The sequence below is a fragment of the Gymnogyps californianus genome, chromosome 12, assembly GCF_018139145.2.
Source record: "Gymnogyps californianus isolate 813 chromosome 12, ASM1813914v2, whole genome shotgun sequence".
In the NCBI taxonomy this organism is placed as follows: domain Eukaryota; kingdom Metazoa; phylum Chordata; class Aves; order Accipitriformes; family Cathartidae; genus Gymnogyps; species Gymnogyps californianus.
The window spans coordinates 10391760-10412128 of record NC_059482.1 but is presented as its reverse complement, the minus strand read 5'-3'; the positions used below and the strand labels follow the sequence as shown (position 1 = coordinate 10412128).

General features: G+C 42.4%; 1 protein-coding gene across 2 annotated transcripts; it reads right to left on the bottom strand.

Annotated features, from left to right (window-relative positions):
• Positions 1-2957: 2957 nt before the first annotated feature.
• CMTM3 (CKLF like MARVEL transmembrane domain containing 3) lies at positions 2958-20091 on the bottom strand. 2 transcript variants are annotated; one of them, XM_050903996.1, is made up of 5 exons: positions 20049-20091; positions 10063-10218; positions 8130-8225; positions 6677-6794; positions 2958-4947 (listed from the first exon to the last, which is right to left on the bottom strand). In XM_050903996.1, exons 2-5 carry the CDS (start codon positions 10162-10164, stop codon positions 4919-4921), a joined length of 345 nt encoding a protein of 114 aa, XP_050759953.1. In that variant the 5' UTR covers positions 10165-10218; positions 20049-20091; the 3' UTR covers positions 2958-4918. The 2 variants fall into 2 exon arrangements, with proteins under 2 accessions (XP_050759953.1, XP_050759952.1); XM_050903995.1 differs by lacking the exon at positions 20049-20091 and adding an exon at positions 19388-19501.
• Positions 20092-20369: the final 278 nt, after the last annotated feature.

Below are 20369 nucleotides of genomic sequence, written 5' to 3'. Positions count from 1 at the left end.
ATGGATGATGCTCTTAAAATACTGCATAGGGATAATATGCATGTGGAGAGGTGGACAAAAGTGGTGGTATGATTGAGCTTTTACAGAAGGATTCACTAAGGAGAGTCGTGCTTGTACAATTTTTCTGCTACAAGATGAGCCAGTTCATTTTGCCTGTGTGGGGCTGTCAGCAGCGGTAGATTCTCATCTGTGTGGTGTTGCATCTGTTGGACCTGCTTAGAGATCAGGCCTTAATGTAATTGATGCTGCTTAAGAAAACAAAGAGTTAAAGTGCTGGACTTAATGCCATCTTGCTGCTGATGTTATCTATGGTGTTCCTTGGTCAAGAGAAGCTTGGTCAGCTGTTGAATTAAAAAAAGGAAGCTTATTCTGTCTAACTTTTAAATACTGAATCTTCCTTCAGTCTCCTGGGAAGACTATAATTGATTTCTTATTTAATGGATCAGGCTAACAAAATGTGATGGACGGCATCCAAATTATATAAACTAAAAGCACAAGTATTACCTGGCCAAAATTAACATTGGAATCACTGTTTTCTTTTTCAAGGAAATAGATTGAAAAAATTGTTGGTTTTTTTTTTTTTAAAAGTACACTTAAATTTTCTGTGTAGCATTGTTTTACCTTCTGACCTAGAAGTTTTACAAAACATTCAGAGTACTGTGAATTCTGCCAGTAAAGGAGGAATCTGTGTTGCAGTGTGGATTTTTTGATGCAGTTCTGTTTATTTAGAAGAAAAATGAGATGGTGTCTCCATCCTGACTTTTAAACCAATACTCTATGCAAAAAGGTGTCTCAAGCATCTTGTAACAAGATTCACATTCTCAGTGCTTATCTAAATTTCTTCTGCTTCCTTGATGTATTCTCTCTTTCTATCTCCATGCTCGAAAAAAGATTACAGGATGGCTAGGTGGAGCGGCTTCTTGTATTTTTACATATGCATGGTGATACGTATCTTGCATTTGCTCTTCGGGGGCAGTTTGTATCCGGGTCTTTGGAATGAAGCCACTTAATTTTATTATTTTTAATCTGACAAGGTTGGTTACAAGCTGCCTGCTATGAGGTTTAGCTCAGCCTAGAAGCATTATGTATGTTTTCTCATTTATTTATGCATTTTAGAAGTGCAGGTGTCAGAAACATGCACTGTTAGTGTTTGGTTACAAGTACATGCTCACTTAATAGCACAGGCTGCTGGTCTCCTAGCAGGGGAAGATGCAGCTATAAAATTCAGGCTTAGAAATTTGCACAATGAACACTTACCAGCAGCATAATGAATGAAAAACATCTGCTTGCTATGCAGAGCATTAAATTGTCTTCTGCTTTCCAACACACGAGGCTGGTGGAAGCATTCTTCTCAAATACCACATAGGCTGAGATACACCACTTTCCACTTAGTATCTGGGAGATTACTTTGTCAGTTGGAAATTTAAGACTTACAGAACTTTGAACAGTATCAAGTGAAAAGCAAAATTAAGTGGAGTAATGGACAGAATGTTAAAAGGACAGTTGAGCCTCTTATTTCAGTCAGAATCTAAAAAGGCTGCTTGGAAAGGTCTTTTGAATTCCTTAACATCACCTGTCCAAAATCACTGCACAAGACTGAACAAATCTTCCACAGATAAGTATAAAAGCTTTTTGATAGGAGAAGGTAGGAGAAGGAGGGAGAGACACCTTCAAACAGTGCGAGAGCTGTATGAAGTCATTCATTTGTGATGCCAGCTGATCATTTTTCCTTCCTGTTAGTGGCTTTGATTCACAGTGTTCAGATCGTAAGACTTCTTGCATTGTTTCTACAAAGATTTGTTCCACACTTGGTATTGGAAACTCTCATCACTCCCTAGGTTTGTCTGCTGCTGAGTGCTGTTCAACAAGCACAGGAATTCAAAATGGGAATAGTTGCGCTGTAGTTGTCACGAAGGCATATATTAGCATGGATGGGTTTTGGAAATGGCTCCTGTTTGGAACAAGAATGTATTGTGACCGAAGAGAGATGTTTGATTATGACCCTGCTGGTACACTGAAATAAAAATTTCAATAAGGCCTCCATGCTGCAGGTGTAGCATTATGCTTGTGTCATGAATCCTGAATTGCAGAGAAACCAGTGCTCCCACTATTTTGATCTTGTCAGTTGAGGAAAAACAAGCAAACAAACAAACATAAAAGCCAAAAAACCAGGCAGACTTTTCCTCTGCCCTACACCAGACTTTGAGCTTAATGCAGTATTGCTGGCAGGAGATGAACAAAAGACTGAGTCAGCCCGCCCCGCCCCCCCCCCCCCCCAAATCAGAATTGGCTTTAAAGTAATTACTTTTAATTGAATTCTCTTTTCTGAAATTATATTCATAAAATACAGAAGTGTATTTTATTTCAGTCATGGGAACAGATCTGTTTAAACAAAAGGCTGGAATCTTACACAAGTGCTTGACCCTGGGAGCAAACTGCTTAGAAATAAATGAAATAATCAAATACTTGAATGCTAATAACGAAATTCTCTGGACAGGCAATTCACTGCATGCCTGCTAAAGTAGTCCTGAAGCAACCAATGAGCAATTTTGTTTGCCTCTTCTGTTGATTTTAGGAGTATGCCAACGTGAAAAAATTACTAGAAAACCTTAGCAGATTTTAGGTTAGAACGTGTCTGTGAAGGGTAAACCCAAAGGGGATCGCTGTTTACAATGTTATTAGTTGCCAACTAAGAGCACTATATCTCCAATGTCTACTAAATATGCTAAAACTAATTCTTCGTTAAATTCTCTTATGTTTATGCGCTAAAGATGAAATTTCTCGTTGCAAGATGTGTAAGCATGAGTGATTGGTCGCTAGTGCTGGCTCTGTGCTATTGTCTGCCTCCCCAGCACACAGCATCATGCCTGATGGAGTTTCTTGAAACGCTGTTGCTCTTGCTGGTCAGAGGCAAGGCAGTAAAACTAGGTCTTAAAATTAGTAAAGACACTCAACACTTCTATTAAAAGAGGTTTAATCCAGCATGGTTTCTAAATATTAACCATGTACTAGTTTCCAGCTGTGACATGCAGTACATTTTTTTTAATTAAAAAAAAAAAAGAGAAATATAAAACAATTGAATATAAAAATGAGCCCAGGTCCCCTGACGTCACAGTGCATGCCAGTAAAATATGACAACAGAAGAGAAACAAACGTGGAATTTCATACAGGAAAAGGTCCAAAGAGCTTTTTCTCATGAAAGCAAAGATGATTTGTCCCACTTAGAAGCAACCGTTTGTTTTGCTTTTATTCCCTCGGTGGTCTGGAAACAGGAGATGTAGGAGCTGCCTGTTGTTATACAACTCTGAACCTGGCCAGCACCTTCCCAAGCACCTGCTCACTGCTAGGTACCGTGTTTCTGCCCGTTAGCAGCCAGCTGCTAGCAGGGAATTGGAACCCAAGTGGTAATTTTGTTCCAAAGGAAATCTGCCTTTATTGTTTTATCCCTGTTTTTCATTTGCTCTGTTAGTGCCATCTGCTCTCATTTTAATTACTTTTGTTAAGGCCACCTGTTCTGGTACTATATTAACTTTTTTAAAATGTATACAGGTTTCTTTGAAAGAGACCTATCTGATGCCATATATAAGGAGCATGCCATGCTTTTTCCAAGCAGTATGCATTTGTAGGTGGACACAAATATTGCAAGGTAGGTTGTGCTACCCATGAAAACACCATGTAAATTCGGAAGGCTTTTCCCCCAGAATACTGGACCACGAGATAATGGTGGTCTTTTTGTCCTTCCAGGGGGGGGAAAAAAAAACCCAAACCAAACCAAAAACACACACACACATGCACACTTCACACCAAAAAAAAGGGATCTTGGAAAATGAATTTCATTGCAGACATTCTTTAGTTTGGAGGTTGGTTTTTTTGCCTTTTCACAGTGGGAAGGATGTATTGCCCTCCTGGGGCCCAGGTATCCTGAGTTTTACAGAAACAGTTGTCTGTTTTGTGAACCCAGCGGACTAAGTCCAGCGCTACTTCTCATGGAAGGACCAGTGTTCGCAACACAGAGCATGAGATCAGACAGTGATATCTTGCGCACAAATATTTGCAGGCTTTGATAGGCAGATACTGTTGGATGGTATTTGGCAAGCCTTCCTTACCTGTATGTGCAAACACATACAAGGGCTTCCACACAAATGGTAGGAAGGGGGGGCTGGTAAGACGATGCCTCATCGGTTCTACCTCGTATCTATGGTGAAATTGCGGAAGATGGGATGTGACCCCATCCAAGCAGCTTAAAAAAGCGATATTGAATGTTTGATGAGCCAGCTACCCTGTGGCACAATTATACTTTGAGGTTTGTTCTTGCTGCAGATTTCCAGTTGTCACTTTTTCTTGTCACAGATAGGCAGTACACATAAATGTATGGAAACCAACATGTTAACTATAATCTATGCCTTCAGTGCTTGAGATAGTGGAATATTCAGACTTCAGATAAAAAAATACTGTTAGTTAATCAAGAAAAATACAAATAAAGTAGAGGCATTCTGAGCCTCTCTTCTTTGGCACAGCAAGAAGTACAAAAGCTATAAGTGTTAAAGATTTGGAATTAAGAAAGCATATTAAAAGCTCCGCTTACACGTTTAAAATACTATGTTCCCGTTTACTCAGTACATTGTAGTGCTGAGTAAGGAGAGGCAATGAAGAATTGAGATGTCCTGTTTGGATACAGACCTCTGTGGCAGGTTGAACTACTGTCAAATCTGTAGTTCTGAAGGAGTGTCTAATGGCATTGGGAATAGTCTCCTTTTCCACATCACTGCCCTGTGTGTGCTTTGGTGATTCCAGAAACAGTGAGGTGGAAAGAGGATACCGAGGCTGAAATAAGGGAGATATTTCAATTGGCAGTGCATTCAGCAAAGAGGAAAGTGCTTGATCATCTTCCCTTCACACTTCGTTGGTGTTCGGTTCTTCAGTCCGAGTCGGAATCGGAGTCCTCATCTGAAATTTAAAACATTCCAATAGTGAAAATGAAAACTGGAGATCTCCATGTTAGCTTTAGCTCTTGCTGGGAGAGATATGCTGCTCTTCGGCAGGTGTCTGCTTCAAAGGACATGGCATATTTAGGAAAAGGCTTGTAAAATGACAGTTCTTACTAACATGATGGAGCTTTAAATGGTGTTTCAAAGGACTTGAGAAATGCTGCTGAGAGGCACTTAGACCACTAAAACGTACATAACAGTTCAGATGAAAGAAGTTGCAGAGATATTATTGTTAGCATGACCACCAAGAGGAAGTCTGCTGAAGACATGCTTCCTGTACTAGAATATTGCTGTTTGCTGTGGGTCACGGTTACGCACTGCCAGTTAAACGTATCTGAAAGCCAGAAGCTTTAAGATGTTAAGAAATCGTGATACGCCTATAGAGGTACATCTTGCCCAAGCTTGAGACTCCACTTGCAAGGAATCAAGGGATTTCTGGCCTCAGCGGTTGAGAGCCCTAGTATGAACATGAGTTTGGTGCTGGAGGAACAGGACTGCAGGGCAAAGCCCTTCTTGCATGGTCAGATCATCAACACAAAGCTGCATGACTGCATATTTGTAAGTTTATATATTTCTCTCTCCACCTCCAGGGAAATTAGATCTAATCTTTAGCCTAATTTTGTACCCTTATCACCTGATCATCTTCTGAGGTCAGTTCAGTTTGTGGGGATAAACAGTTTTTAGTCTTAACAGTCTGTTTCCTATGATCTGTTCCTTTAATTCTTCTTTTCTTTATCTCTCTTTTTGGCCTAAAACTTGCAAAACATATAACAATCTACTAAAATGCCTAGAAAAGACTGTTAGTGTTACTATATACCTTCTAGGATTCTGTACCCATCTTGGGTGTTTGTTTTTGAGCGTTTTTGTTCGTTTTGGTTTTGTGTGGGGTGGTTTTTTTGGGTTTTGGGATTTGTTTTTATTTTGTTTTTAAGCATGGAGCATTTTTTTCATCTGTGTGGGTGCAATGAGTAGTATCACAGGGACATGAAGCCCAATTTGGGCTCCTGCGTACTGCAAAATAGCTACCTGTGTCCTGTCTTGACTTGAAATGGGTTTGAACTCCCAACAGCGAGTCTCTCTTTTTATCTTTGTCTAAGTGGATCTGTCTGATTTGAGGTAGACTGTAACTTCTATATTAGAAAGAAATTTGATAACAATCTTGTTTATTTTATGCTGTGTGGCCCTTGGATTTCAAGGCCATTTGCCCACAGATGGTCAAAGCTTGACCCTGAATAAGAGGTAGTCATGATAAAGAGATGATGAAGAGAAAAGCACTATTGGACATAAAAGACTGTGGACTAATGGATGTTAATTATTAAGTTATTAAAAAAAAATGTAGATGTTTGTTTTTAAAGTAAGACATTTTGATGGGAGGAAAAAAGTCTGTGCTGCACAATAATTTCTATAATTGGATTTGGGGCCTTTCAGAGTTAGATGGTGCAAAACTCGGAGAAACTTCACATTCCTGGCTTGCTAGTTATCTTTATAAATCACTGAAATTCCAGTTGTTGTATTTTGAGACTAAGCAGCTTTATAATTCAGCATAGTTGTGGCATACAAAACCAAGGTAGCCAAGAATAGAAACTGTTCTTACTGAGCGAGTGCTCTTGCTCCCCTGTGAAGAGTGAAATGAAGAAGAAAATCTCATGTTACATGCTCGTATAACCAAAATGAGGAATTTTACCTACCTTCTGACTTGTGCCCTTCAGGGGAATCGGAACTGCCTTGCTTGAGAAAAGTAACCAGGTCATTGAAGGTTATGTAGAAATCAATGGCGTACACTATCGTGGCTATAAATCCAAACACCTAAAATGGCAAAATAATACTCTCTTTAACAACACGTCACATCCATCAATGACAAACCAAAGTAAGCCTAACCGACACAAGAAAAATTCTTAAAGAAAATTTGGGCTTGTTTTTTTTGTTTGTTGGTTTTTGGTTTTTTTTTTTTTTTTTTTTTGGCCTATGCCTTTCTAAAAAGACAGGGAAGGGAAATGTCTCATGACCCATTGGCATCAACTAAATTACAGCTAATTTGGGAGCCTGAGTAGTGATCCCTGGAGTTGGTCTATCAGATGTGTCCTTAGCCCTTCCCCAGGCTACATCCCTCTCTGGCTCTGGGCATGTTCTGAGCATCAGCATTGCCCTGTGCGAGGAGCTACAGGAGAACGTAACCTGCACCTCCACCATCCCAGGGCATCTCTTTGCCACCAAGAAATCACCTCGATTTCTCTGGAAATAATTTTTTACTGGTTTGCAAGGAGACATGTCTATTGCAGAGTGAACTAGATTGAGAGAAAATTATTCTGGAGTTACCTATTTAGTGTCAAAGAAGCAGCAGTGTGGCAAGAATAGGCTGGTTTTCAGTCTGAGAAGCTAGGGTAGATGCTGTGTTGCATTGCTCCATGTCTAAATGGAGTGACAAAGATTAAAACAAGGTCTTTGTTTTGAAATTGTGTATGACTTGGGATGGTTTGGTAAGGGTTGCTGGCTAACACTACTGGGTATTGTTCTTCCCTCTCTTTTAAAATTATTGTGCAGATTTTATTTATGTTGCATACATTATTGATGCTTAGAGTCAAGTTGCAGATGGAGAGGCTGTATCTTATTTCTGAACACGAAATGCTGATGATGAAGGCTCTCTCCTCGGCAGTCCATATACTGGAGGGTAAAATGACACTGCTCTTGTTTCAACTCATCCAAGTAAAATTAACCAGGAGAGGCAGGAAGTTGAAATTACTTAATTTAGACTGTCCTCAGTAGTTACAGCTTTGATTTCTATTATTATTATTATTATTTATTATTCCCTCCATTCAAGGATCTTGATGTTCTTTGCAGGAACAGAGAATTTTATCTTCCCTGTACAGCTGGTGAAATTAAAAAGCAGAATAGGTGCCTTCCCTAAGTAGTACAGTTAACATTGAGCAGCACTGTTAGGATGAAAAAACTATTCATCGATTCAAAACCTGTTTTTCTAAATGACCATTTCTTCCTTGCTTTAGGCAAATCTAATTCTCAGTTAGTTAATTGAAGAAACTTCTGCTACTTACAGTGGGGTCAAAATTGAATTGTTTCTAAAGTACATCGTCCATTGTACACAGTTCACCAAAATACTTAAGTGGAAAGCTCATGTCTACTTACTCCTGCTGCTTTAGATGCTCCGTCATTATATTTTGAGACAGCAGCAATTGAAATGGCAAAGTAAATAATGGCAGCAGTGACGCACCGCAAGAAATCCTGTAAAATAAGCAATGTTGCATTCTCAGATTAGTCATGTAATTCCAATGTACAAACTCCTCTAAAAATGAATTCAGAAATGACCGCTAAAAACCTTTGTTGTTGCGTCAGTGGACTTGCCTGATGCTGGAGTGTGACTACAGCCTGGTATTTTGTAGTGGATGAATTGCTCACCTGGGAAATATTTTTAAATAAGAGATGACTGGAATCTTGGCATAAGCTTCTGGTCTTACAGATGTTGGTATAAATCGTACTTTTAACATGCTTATGTCAGGCAGACCTTTCTTCAGGCTGAGAAGGGCTATCTTTCTGTGATGTTTAACCTGGAGCGCAGCAAGGGCTCTAATGGAAGAATCATTTGAATTGCTTTAAAAAGTCTCACCTTTAAGCAGAAATCCTGCGGTACCAAAGGCTCCGGAGGAGTGTACCGGTTCCTGTGGGGAACAGGCATGTGCTTGTTTCTATATAGAAGTAGGCCTGTCTGTAGGAACTCCTCATTTAGGAACTAAACACTTTGTTTAGTGTTTAAAACTATGATTTATACTTAGTATGTACACTTGTAACTCCAACAGCTAGCCTGAAGTGAACGTACCTGTTGCTATCATCAAAATATGTGCTTCTGTGGCTGAGACTGTAGCTCTGCAGGGCAGGGGCCATGCCCTGTAATACAAGCAGCAATGTGCTGGAGCAACAGTGTCTCTGAACTGTATCTTAAATAAAGAGCTGTGATTCCCAGGGCATGTGTAAATCACGTGAGCTGGAATAATGGTATCTTGACCTCTGACAGTTAGATCTTCTGCCTTTTCAGAACGGATGGATGAGTAAGATACTGTCTCAAAACACAAATCCTACAAGAAACTTGACTCTCCTGAAGTCAGGACCAGGTCAGTTATCTACATTCTGCGGCTGGAGTATATTATGGTAATGGACATAATAAACATACAAGTGCTTTTTTTTGTCTTAGTTCTGGAATCAGACGCATGTAGAAAACGGGAAAACGATGGAACTGAGATAACCAGCTGAGAACCATGCACACTGTCATAGTCAAAGTCACTGCTATTGTTTTATCCACCAGTGGCCTTGCTAATGTTATTTTTATACATTGAGAGCTCTAATTCAAATCTCACTATGACAAACTATTGCTAGACTGTACCAAAAGAGAATCCAGATCGATTAGCATTTTTTTGGAAGTATTTGTACTACGAGACAAATGCTCCCTTTACAATGTGTATTTGAAGCAACAGAGACATCCAGTGGCCAGTGTGCAGTAATCACCTGCAACGACAAACCTGAAAACTCCCCAGTGAACAGCCAGTGGTTTCCTTTGTGTGAATGAGCATCTGCCGGCAGAAGTTGCAGGGCTTCCCCCTTAACAAAAGTAGCTGTCAGTTTGTTTGCATGTGAGCATGACTCTACATCTCAACAGCACTTACCCGAGAATTTTAAAACATTTTAGTCTGGTATATGCATGACTATATAGCATGCCTTAGTTTCCCTGTTTGTAAGGGTGGCAAGACTAAGGAGCCCCCAGCAGTGGTCAGACTTAGGCTGATGTTGCCTGCTTCTGAAGATCCAGCCCTAAGCCATTTGCCTGGAATCGGGCATAAATTCTGTGCTTTAATAAAACCATGTTTTGTGTCAGCACCAAGAAAGCTATAGTATGTAGTATCGCATAGTTTAAAGGGTGCTTTGGGACCTTTTGAATGAGAGGCAATACAGACAAGTTTCTAATAAGGGAGTAAAGTTGTTAACAGTCAGGCTAAACTCCCATATAGTCCCTTTTACTCGTTATACTGTACAATTAAATCTCTGTTCTTATATTGCACATTTCACTTACCATCAAAGGCCAGTAGAGTCCCTTAAACTTCTCATTAAGTTTGGAGGCATATGCGAAAAAAAGAAACAGTGCCAGCAGAAACTCTAGGAGTGGTGCCATCATGAAAGAGGCAGCTAGAGATGCAATATAGCAGATAAAGATGATAAATGACAGCACCTAGAGTAAAGGGAAAACACTAGTTATTCGCATGGAGTAGCAGAGCCTCAGGCAGCTGAGCAGCTTTGAAGCGTTATTCTCCCTGCGTATTTCTGTCAGTGCTGCTGGTGACAGCATATCTTGCTTCCTACTTTTTTTTCTTTTTCTCAGGCCAAATGAATTTTCTTGTTTAGCATGGAATAAATCTAAAGTAATGGCATTTATTTCAATGCGTGTGAAATCAGCTTTCCGGACAGGTTGGTGGATTTGCACCTCTCCGAGTCAGTAATTTGCTCTGGATTGTAAACAGTTCTGACAACATAATTCTGAAAATAGAGTGGGGCATTGCCAGGCAAACAGAGCTTTAAGCTTTCAACCGTGACAGTTCTCATTTGAAACCCAAATCATTGCTCAGACAGCCCAAAGTAACTCAGCATTTAATCTTAGAGTTGGAAGAAAAAAGTCTGCTGTTGATGGACAGAAAAGAGCTGAGAATTAATTATTCTGTGATTTCTGGAAGTCTCTGGTTCTAGTTTTCTAGTGTCAACAGCTGTTTTAGAGACTAATAGGGTAGATAACTCCCATATATTTGTTTTATCTCCATGATGTTTCCTAACTCTACAAAACAATAAAAATGGCATTTGTCTTCCAATTTAATTAAAATACCTTTAGAATATAGTTTATGGCTCAAACCAGAAAGTTTCACAATGGGAAAATGGCTAAAGAAAATGCATTTTCACCTAGACCAGACAGTACCAAAGTGCTGTGCTAGACTTCTGGACTTTCAGCTACTGTATTTGTGAAAGTGGGAAGTGAGGAAGGAAACCATGGAGAAACTTCATAAGATTTTCAAATGAGGTACTGGGAGTTGGTCACTTCCAAGAAGAGGCTCCAGCCCTACTGCTCTATTACCTTGCGTAGTAACTGGTTGCTGTTTTCTTCAGATTAGCTTAAAATAAAGAAAGTAGCTAGGATACTGAATAAACCATTTTCTGCAAGTGTGAGTGTTATGTGCTAGTTTACATGTGAGCTGCTGTATCCAGCCTTTCCTCTTGGAGACAAATCTCTGCCTTAGCAATGCTCAGAGATGCTTTTTGACCAAAGCAGTAGGTACTGTTTGAGCATTAGATTACAAGGATTTTTTGAACTTCTAAATTCTAAATCAGGACACTGACATTCTCACTCATAATACTGAAAATAGATGTATTACTTTCCCCCAGATGGCATGTCTGAAGGCAGATGTGGCTTCTTGAAAAGCATAAATGTTTGGACTGTGACGATCAATGCATTTGCCTCATCAAATTTCAGATCTATGGATTTCTTTGCTTGCTGCTACCATGTGTTCCTGGGAACCACCTGTACCTCAAAAAAAACCCCAAACATTATTATACTTGAACGATAAGGCTCCTATAATTAATTAATAATTACTCCTATGAGAGGTCAGTCAACCCTCAAATACATGTATCAAAAGAGCCCATTTAGGTTTATGGGGCAACTAAGCAGTTCAATCCTGTTGAAATAATGTCTTAGTTTAATTAATTAACAAGCCTTTATTCTAAGCCTGGTTTTTGGGGAAAGCAGTCAGTTCTTGACCAGGATGATAATAGCTGGAATATATTGTTTTGATCCATTAGGACCGGGTGGTGAAGTTTGAGAGGATGTGACATTTTTAGTAAGATACTATATTTATCTTAAAATGCCTATGCATTGTTCTTGTTTCATTGGGTTGTATGAAACCGATCTGGTATAATACATAGAGTTCAATTCTGCATCGAGGCCTGTTACCTGTTAATATTTACCCTATTTGTTGTTATTTATCTATTATTATTGGCTTATTGCTTACATAGCCTCTTTGCAGGTTTTTCTAGAGTTTTCATATAGCGGAGGGAACTCATTCACTGTATCTTCTCCTTAATGTGGTATTTTATTTCTGTGAATGAAAAGTGGTAAGTACTGTTTGAAGAGAAGTGGATATAACAGAACTTGAAAACTACTAAGAGGAGAGAGGACTTCTTCCTCCTTCCTATCACACCACCTATTCCCTTCCCACCCCCACGGAATAAAACCAGAAAGGACTGGACTTTAACTTTGAATCTGCTTCACTCACATTTGTGGAACATAATTTAGACACGGTTTCACGTTTTCTTGGTTTAAAAAGAAATCACCATGTAGCTAGGACATTTTTTCTTTCTTCTGGTGTTCAAGAAAAATCTCTTCCTTTTTCTGGCTAAAGGAAAGTGTGTGATAGCTGAGATGTAGAGACAGTGAAGTGTGCAGGGACGAACAGCAGCAGGGAGGAGATGCATTCAGGATAGGTCCCACCAACCAACCCCCTTTCAATAGCAGAACATTAGACCTGAACTAAACTTGGTAGATCTCTTATGAAAGGATTAAATGCAGTGTTAAATTATACATCATAATACAGCAGCGAGGGGAGGCAGAGAGGCAAATTTCAGATATGTAAGTTGATGATGCACAGTAGAGATCACTTTGATCTCAATTGTTTGATACAGTAACTCCTGTGCTCTGTCTGCCTTTATACAGAGAAAAAGTTTTTCTGTCAGAAGCGTTAACTGTTAGGTGAAATGAAGAGCCTTTGTGTTCTCAGCCTTATGGTAATTTGTGTAACTTAGGTTCCCACTGTCTTCCTCTCACCCTGATGGCCCTGGGAAGGTCCGCATAGTTTGAAATGCAGAGCAGTGCCCGAGACCCTGCTGTAACGCAGCTCAGGATGCAAAGAGAAACTTGTTTTGTAGCAAGAGCACGCCAAGGGACTCCTGCTCCAGCGTGCTCGTGTGCTGGCAGGATTCCTGCTTGGGTGCAAGGTAAGTTGCTGAAGAGACAAAAGGATCAGTCTGAGCATTTCAGCTTTCTAATTCAGTCTGATCCAGAGAAGCTGGCATCTGGGGAAATACTAGTTGTTCATTTTAAAATCTAGTTAACAGGCCAGTTACTTGCTCAAACAAACCCCTCGGTTATTGGTAGGATCACAGCAGTCTCCTGCTGCCTGTTCCTCAGCCCTGATGAACAGTAACTGTACTCTTGCCATCACCACCACCTTGAGTCCCAGCTCTCCACTTCTGACTCTACTTGTCAGCATCCTGTCGTGCAGGGGAAGTGCAGGTCAAGGCCACATTAAAAAACCCCCACCTTTGATTTGCAAGAAGTCCCTTGATTTCAACGGATTATTAATAATAATAGTAAAAGGGAAAGAATCTGACATGAAGTGTGATAATTGCTCTCCAATTAAGCATCATTCCTCATTTTGGAGGCATTCAGAGACTGAAAAGGCCCAAGGAAGATTTTATGTGAAATACACACCTATAAAATAGCGGACGAGATTTTGAGAATGAAAGTTTGAAAGACAGTATTTTTTTAGATGCTGCAGCCTTCATTGAGGCAAGCCTGGAAGGCGCTGGAAGGGGAGGCAGGCAGACATTAGAAAGAGCAAGAGAAACAAAAGGAAGGAGGTGCCTGAAGGCTCTGTCATGTGACAGCTATGGTGCTACAGCTTGTTCTTTGGTTTTCTTTTTTTTTGGTCTCTTTGGTGGCTATGTCGCAGCCCTGATGTAGATTTTTACGCCAGAGCTACTCAGTAACTTGGGGACAGCCCTGTGTAATACAAGCTGTTTGCTTTTGACAATGCTTCTCACTGCTCTTTGTTTAGAGCTCATTTCCCCTTCTGACAGGTGGAGTGCATGGACTCTCTGAGCAATATTGGATATTATCTATTACTCTCTTTTCTGAATTATAAAAGTGAGTAGGTATCTTGTTATCTTGTCTGACCATTTAATTGCAGTGCCACTAACTGAAGCATTTGATGTCATCTAAAAATTTGGTAATTTTAAAAATACACCTTTCCTCCCACAATACAAACATTGATGTGCCAGTCTGTACCCAGAAATAATGAACACCTACTTACTCGCTTTTCCAGACTTCAAGTCTTTGAGACAAACATCTGGCAAACTGAAAGTTGCTCTAAAAATGACAAACTCAAAACCAACCTTCAGAATATAGCCCGACCCCTCTAAAGACCATCAAAGGATCCATTGCACATCACGTGTTCCGCACCTTTTTTCCTGAAGCTGTGCGTTTAAAAGTGATTTCAGAGAAAGGTCAAGCAATGGGACCTTGTCATTTTTCTAACAGCTCTGTGTCCATGCTAAAAAAACAGCTAGAGAGGAGGTTTGTGAGATTCAATGCAGTTGCAAGTTCATTTCTAGCACTTTCAGACTCAGAAAGCACTGCTGCTTCTGGGAGGAAAAAAAAAAAGTGTTTTATCAGTTTTGTCCATTTGTATTTACACAGGGGGGCTTCTTTTTCCCTGGGGATTACATCCTTGGCTTTGATAGCAGCTGGGAGTCTGAGTTTTTCCTGTGCTGCTGTTGAAAGGTTAGTGTGATTGTTGCCAGCTTCACTGTGGAGGAATATTTGGATGCAGAAAGCTCTAGTGCAGCGAAGAACAGAACAGGATCCTTTCATAGTCTGGCAGTGGTAAGATTATAAAAAACCCTGGCAAAAAAGAAGCCTGATTTTTCATTGAGCACCTTTTTTGTGGGAATAGGAATGTACATAAAAGAGAAAGAACTATTACATATTACTTTTTTAAAGGAACTTCTTTGGTATTGTGTTTCAAAAAGTAATTTTTTCCCATGTAATTATTACTTAATATTGTGTTGCTGGGCTTCTTAAACTGGCCAGGCATTATGAAGTTATACTTGATCACATAACCAGCTTGCAATTTAAGATATAAAAAATAATTAGTTACAATGGTTAGAGAGCATTGTGCTCCTTAAGGGAGGGAGGACTGCTGAAGTCATGGCAGAGCGTGAAGGCGTTTGTCTCCTCCGTGCCGGGAGAACAGACCCACTGCAGCCCGTCGGGGATGATGCGGATGCCGGGAAGCAGCTGACATCATTGCACGCTACTACACACGCCCCAGTGTCCTCTGCTCGCTGCTCCGTGTGGTCAAACGCCTGCTCCTCCTTTCCCCTCCATGGAAAAGAACAGGTTTGCAAGTGGCTAGCGGTGATCTCTTTTGGACAAGAGTGCATTTTGTTATTGTTTATTGGCAGAGAGAGAAAGTAGATCACTTAGTGATCTCTGCTATTCAGTTACTTCTTCTCTGTCGTACTTGTCATGGAGTTGAAGTTCTTAGTTCCCCCAGAATTAGCTGCAAGGGTCGCCTTCTGGCTACAGACCCAGAGAAAGGCACAGGGGCTTCTTCGAAGGAGGCTTTACACAGAGCAGCCAGAAGTTCCAGTTACGAAGATCAGTTCAGAGAAGACTGAAAAGACAGAAGAAAGATGGGGAAAGAGGAGAAAAACAGGCACAATGATTTCTACATCCTTTGTGTCACCACAAAGGTGACTCAACCTTATACGGGACAAACTCACATATTCATACTACATTTTTTTATCAAAAAAATATGTAGTGCCACTGCATACTGGCTTCAGGAGACTAAGGAGATGCCAGTTAAAGTAGTCACCAGGACAAACACAAAAGCTTGACTGAAATAGCTGGGGTGAACAGCAGAATGCATAAATGTGGATCTTGCCTGGACAAGCTCTGGTGGCAGGTATGAGAGTGGCTGTTAAATGGTTTCAACACAGGACAGAGGGAACTGAAAAATGCATCTCTTAAGGGGGTAAAAGAGCATGGATGAGATGCTGACCTTCAAGACAGCGACTTGAGTATTTAGGAAAAATGAGTAGCTTACAAGGAGTGTTAAAATATATGGAAGAAATAATGGTATGGGCAGAGAATAGAAAGGAAAAAAGAAAGAGGAAAAAAATTAACCTGGGAGATAAAGAATGGTGATTAGAAAGTGGAGGAGCAAGACAATGAGAACCAACAGGATGAGGAGAGACAGCAAAGCTTATACGCGTACTTGATGTTACTGCTGCTTTGTGGCTGTGTAGCTATCCCAGGTGGAATAAAAAATTAATAAGGCAGGAAGATCAAAAGGAAAAGGAGTGTGTGGGGGGAACTTCCTTATCTGAATAAAATTTGAGATTATAATTAAGCTTCTAGCAGTAATCAGCTTCATCACCAGCCTAACTTGTTCTAGAGTATGCACCAGAATGCCCAGACCTGATAGCCCACAGAGCAGTTTACATGCAGATGTGAAAATTACACCCGAACATTGTAAAGATCCATACTCACTTAATGTGAAAATGTGTGTAAATGTTATTTTTAAAAAGTGGCTGTAGCAGTTTCCTTCAGTCTGAACAAAGCAATCCTCGCCAGCAGCGCTGAGCTCCCACGCTCCCGGTGCAGCTGCCTGTGTGAGCTTGCCTGGGCTGCCCGGAGCTGAGCTGTGGGCACCAGTGCTCCCAGCCGCCTCCAGCAGTGCAAGTGAAGTGAACAGGCTCGTGTGAATGTGGCAGTTGTCTTAATTTACAAAGTCTGAGTCGGTCCACTATAACTTATGACAGCTGAACCGATCATTTGCCAGCCACTTCTACTGGGCAAAACGAGACTTTTTAATGAGGTTACTTCCACCAAGTACACAACCAGCACGGTCACTGGGCTGAGGGAATTTGCTGAAGCCAACTCCTGTTCCCTTTCTGCCATAGACCAAAAAGGAGAAGTATAACCATCTACCCCAGTCAAGATATGTTTGCAAGTTGCTTCTTTGCTTCATTGGTAATATATTGTTCAGCATATGGTGGTTTGCTTTTTGAATGTTGAAGAAACTGACTTGGCATTTCCTGCAGCTGAACGGAGAACCTCTGATCTACCTGCAGAGATGCCAGTATTTGACTGCATGACTTTAAAGATGGAGAAATAAAGTGCATTTCTTGTGACTTGCCAAGCTGCCGAATAATAATGTGACAGAGATATTCGGTAACAATAATGAGAACCCCAATTTGTTTCTGAACAAAAGACACCATTCAAAATCTGTATCCCATGAATATTATTTACATACATTTATGCAGAATCCAACCCCACCCCACACTAGTACTGTGTCAAAGAAGAAGAATCAAACGTTCAAGACAAGAAATACAAAGCTAAAGATGAAACACAGATTTAAACTATAATAGATTTAACTTGGACTCATCTTCAATTATTTGGCACTGCACTTCTCTAATTGTATACAGACTGGATTTATTCTGGGGCCTGTGTTGTCTTCAAGGATTTCTTCTGGCAAAGCTGAGACAACTGGAGAGAAACTACTGCTGCCTCCGCTCTGCCAGGAAACGACATCCTAAGCACGTGGGCTGGCCCGCAAGGAGCACACAGAAAGCTTCGCTGCAGCTTCAGCAGATGGGATTTTAGAGCTGCTTTCAGCCAGCCAAACCCTCAGGAAGCCGTGAGTGGCCTTACAAAGGATAAATCCCTGTTTTGTCAAGACAGAGCAGTTTTTATTACTCCAAGGAGGCATAATCAGTACTTCCCTATGACAACAAAAGGGTGAGTCTGATCCCATGACCAAAACAGTATTCCTCAAATATGTCATCATTCAGAGATACTAAAACGCCAGGCTCTCTGAAAGTCATCATTTACTGGCTGTAAGCTTGTATAGGAAATTCCAGTATACGTTATAATATGTAACAAAACCATGTGCCAAAGGACCAAAGTTAGTTGGGCTTTGGTATCTTCTAAATGTGTGTTTTTGTAAACTACAGATGCTGTATGAGTGATGAGGGGTACCTGGAATTTTTACAGCATTTTTGGTGGAGCTGATGCAGCCCGTGGCCTGCTGCTACCCAGCTCAAGGCCTGTGTTCCCCACCACAGAAGTCATCCTGAATGAATGTTTTTTCCTCTCAAAGCCAGCCTCACAGCTCCTGGCTGTTCCCCATGCTGTCTGCCACAGGGCAGCGTCCACAGCCTCCCAAACTCACAGGGCTGGTAGAGAAGGGCTGGTCAGGGAGCCTGACCATGCTGCCTCCTTCTGCCCATTCCTTCCCTTTCTCTTGCTCTAATTTCCTTGTTTCCTTCTCCCAGCTACCATGGTGGATAGCCAGAGACACCTTACAAATCTAAACAGCGCTCCACGTACTTGACTACTAGTTTGGGATGTCCTGATATTTGATGACCTGCTTTCAAAACTCCAGCTAAAATTAGAGAGACCTTAGTGTTTAAATTTCTCATTATTTCTAGTATGAATGATGTTGAAGGTCTAATTTCAATCAACTAACTTTCTCTTAAAATTTAACTTTTGATTGTCAAATACCCACTGCCCATGAGGGTAAGTTTTCATTTTCCCTACCAGGTGGGTACTGTTTCATCTGTCAGGCTTTAAGCCTTTACAAGTAAAATACCAGGAAGCGTTACACCAAAAATCAAAGGCCTGTAATTACCACCAGCCCAGATCTCAGAATTTGGACCTAAAGGAAAACTATGGTGTATTTCTAGGGGAGCAGTGCTTCTATCGCCAGACTAAGCTTGTTTCTAATGATTATTATTTGGTACTTTCACAGTAAGCGAACTGGCTCCATAGCAGTAAGCGTGTCCTTCTGTGAGGTCAGGGACAAACAGGTTTCAGAGTGCTCAGGACAAAAGTTGAGAGATTGTGGTCCCCTATATAATGCCACACATCATAAATTAATGAGTTAGATCTTTCTTGACATACTCAGGACAAGCTGTCTTGTAAACCATGTCTCCCTGACGGCTCTAGGAGATATTGCAAATCTGCTCAGTAGCGGTCACTGGATTCATACTGCAAATAGGTTAAAATGAAATCAAACCCCTTTTTAACTGAAAAGGGGTTCCTGCTAAAGCGGAGCGCATTTAAGGTGCTGGAAGCTTACCGTGGCAAGTATTTTCAGTGCTCTGCCTGAACAGAATCAACTAAAACTTTCAGCCGTGAAGTTTCCCCCATGTTAGTATGGCTGTTCCCGTGTTCCCCCCCAGTTGTGCTCTCCCTCGGCTACCATCACGCTGTAGTCGGACAGACGAACGACACCGAGAAGGGTCCTCTGTTCAGCTGAGAAATGGGGTGAGCCCGCTCCCATTCACACCGCCCCCGTCTCTGAAGGTAACCGGCACGTAACGGGGGGGACACTCCCGGAGCCCCCGGCCTCACCAGGAGCGCTGCCCTTGGCTGTCCCCGGGGCGGAGGGCTGCGGTCCGGCCCCGGCCGTCCCCCCAGATCCGTGCGAGCCCCCCCCCCCCCCCGCGTCCGGGAGTGCTGCTCCCCCCCCCGGCCCCCCCCGCCCCGGGGGGCTGCCCCCTGCCCTTACCGACTCCGCGAGGAGGAGCTGCCCCTTGCGGGAGCAGAGGAACTCCCGGGGGGGCAGGAGCGAGCGCAGCCCGGGCGGCGGCGCGTCGGCCCCCGCGGGCTCGGGCTCCTCCATGGCTGCCAGCGGCTCCGGCGGCCGCGGGCTGGCGAGGAGCGCAGGCGGCTCGGGTGGTGGTTGGGTTTGTGTTGTGTTTTTTTTTTTTTTGAAGGAGGGAAGCGGAAATCGTGACACTGCGGAAACGTGAAAAAAAGTTTCAGCATCCCCAAATCTGGGGGGCGGCGGCCGAGCGCTCGGGGCGGCTCCGCCGGCTTGCTCGCAGCCCTCCCCAGCCGCCGAGCCCCGTTGCTGCCCGCAGCAGCAGCTGCAGGGGTGGGGGATCCCGCAGGGGAAGCGCGGACCCGGGCCGCAGGCACCGCCCGGCGACGCCAAGCCGGCTCCGGCCCCTCGCCGGGGCCCCGGGGCCCAGCGGAGCCGCGGTGCAGCTGGTGGCGGCGGCTGTGGCCGCTCACCGCTCCGCCTTTGCCGCGCACAGCCGGCAGGCGCGGGCGCTGCCCGCCTGCTCGCCCGGCCGCCTCCCGCACGGCTCAGGGTGCTGCCCGCAGTAACGGCTCCGGCACGGGCCAGCCCGGGAGCACCCCCCGGTCCGTGCACACCTCAGTACCTGAAGTGTTTGAACAGAAACTCCATTGCCACAACGTGTGCCCTTCGTTTCTTCGCTTTCGTTCGTTGCACTGCATCAGCCTTCAAACTCTTCCATCACGGGGGTGCTTGCTATTCGGTTTGGACAATCAGACTAATTCAGAGAGGACTGAACTTTACCATTGGCTTTCTGAGCATCGGAGCGTCTGTAGCAGCAGCCCTCACAGATACGTAAATATTTTATGTGGCTTACAATACTAGTTTTATCTATCTTCATTGCGCTGCAGTACAGTCATGATTGCGTTATGCTAGGGAGGCAGTGTGGTTATTTTCAGTGCTATTC

Coding starts and splice junctions, on each gene's coding strand:
- CMTM3 (XM_050903995.1), bottom strand. CDS start 19,501: ATGGAGGAGCCCGAGCCCGCGGGGGCCGACGCGCCGCCGCCCGGGCTG. Junction 10,219..19,387: donor AGCTCCTCCTCGCGGAGTCG/GTAAGGGCAGGG, acceptor CCTTTACTCTAG/GTGCTGTCATTTATCATCTT. Junction 4,948..6,676: donor TGAAGGGCACAAGTCAGAAG/GTAGGTAAAATT, acceptor TTTAAATTTCAG/ATGAGGACTCCGATTCCGAC.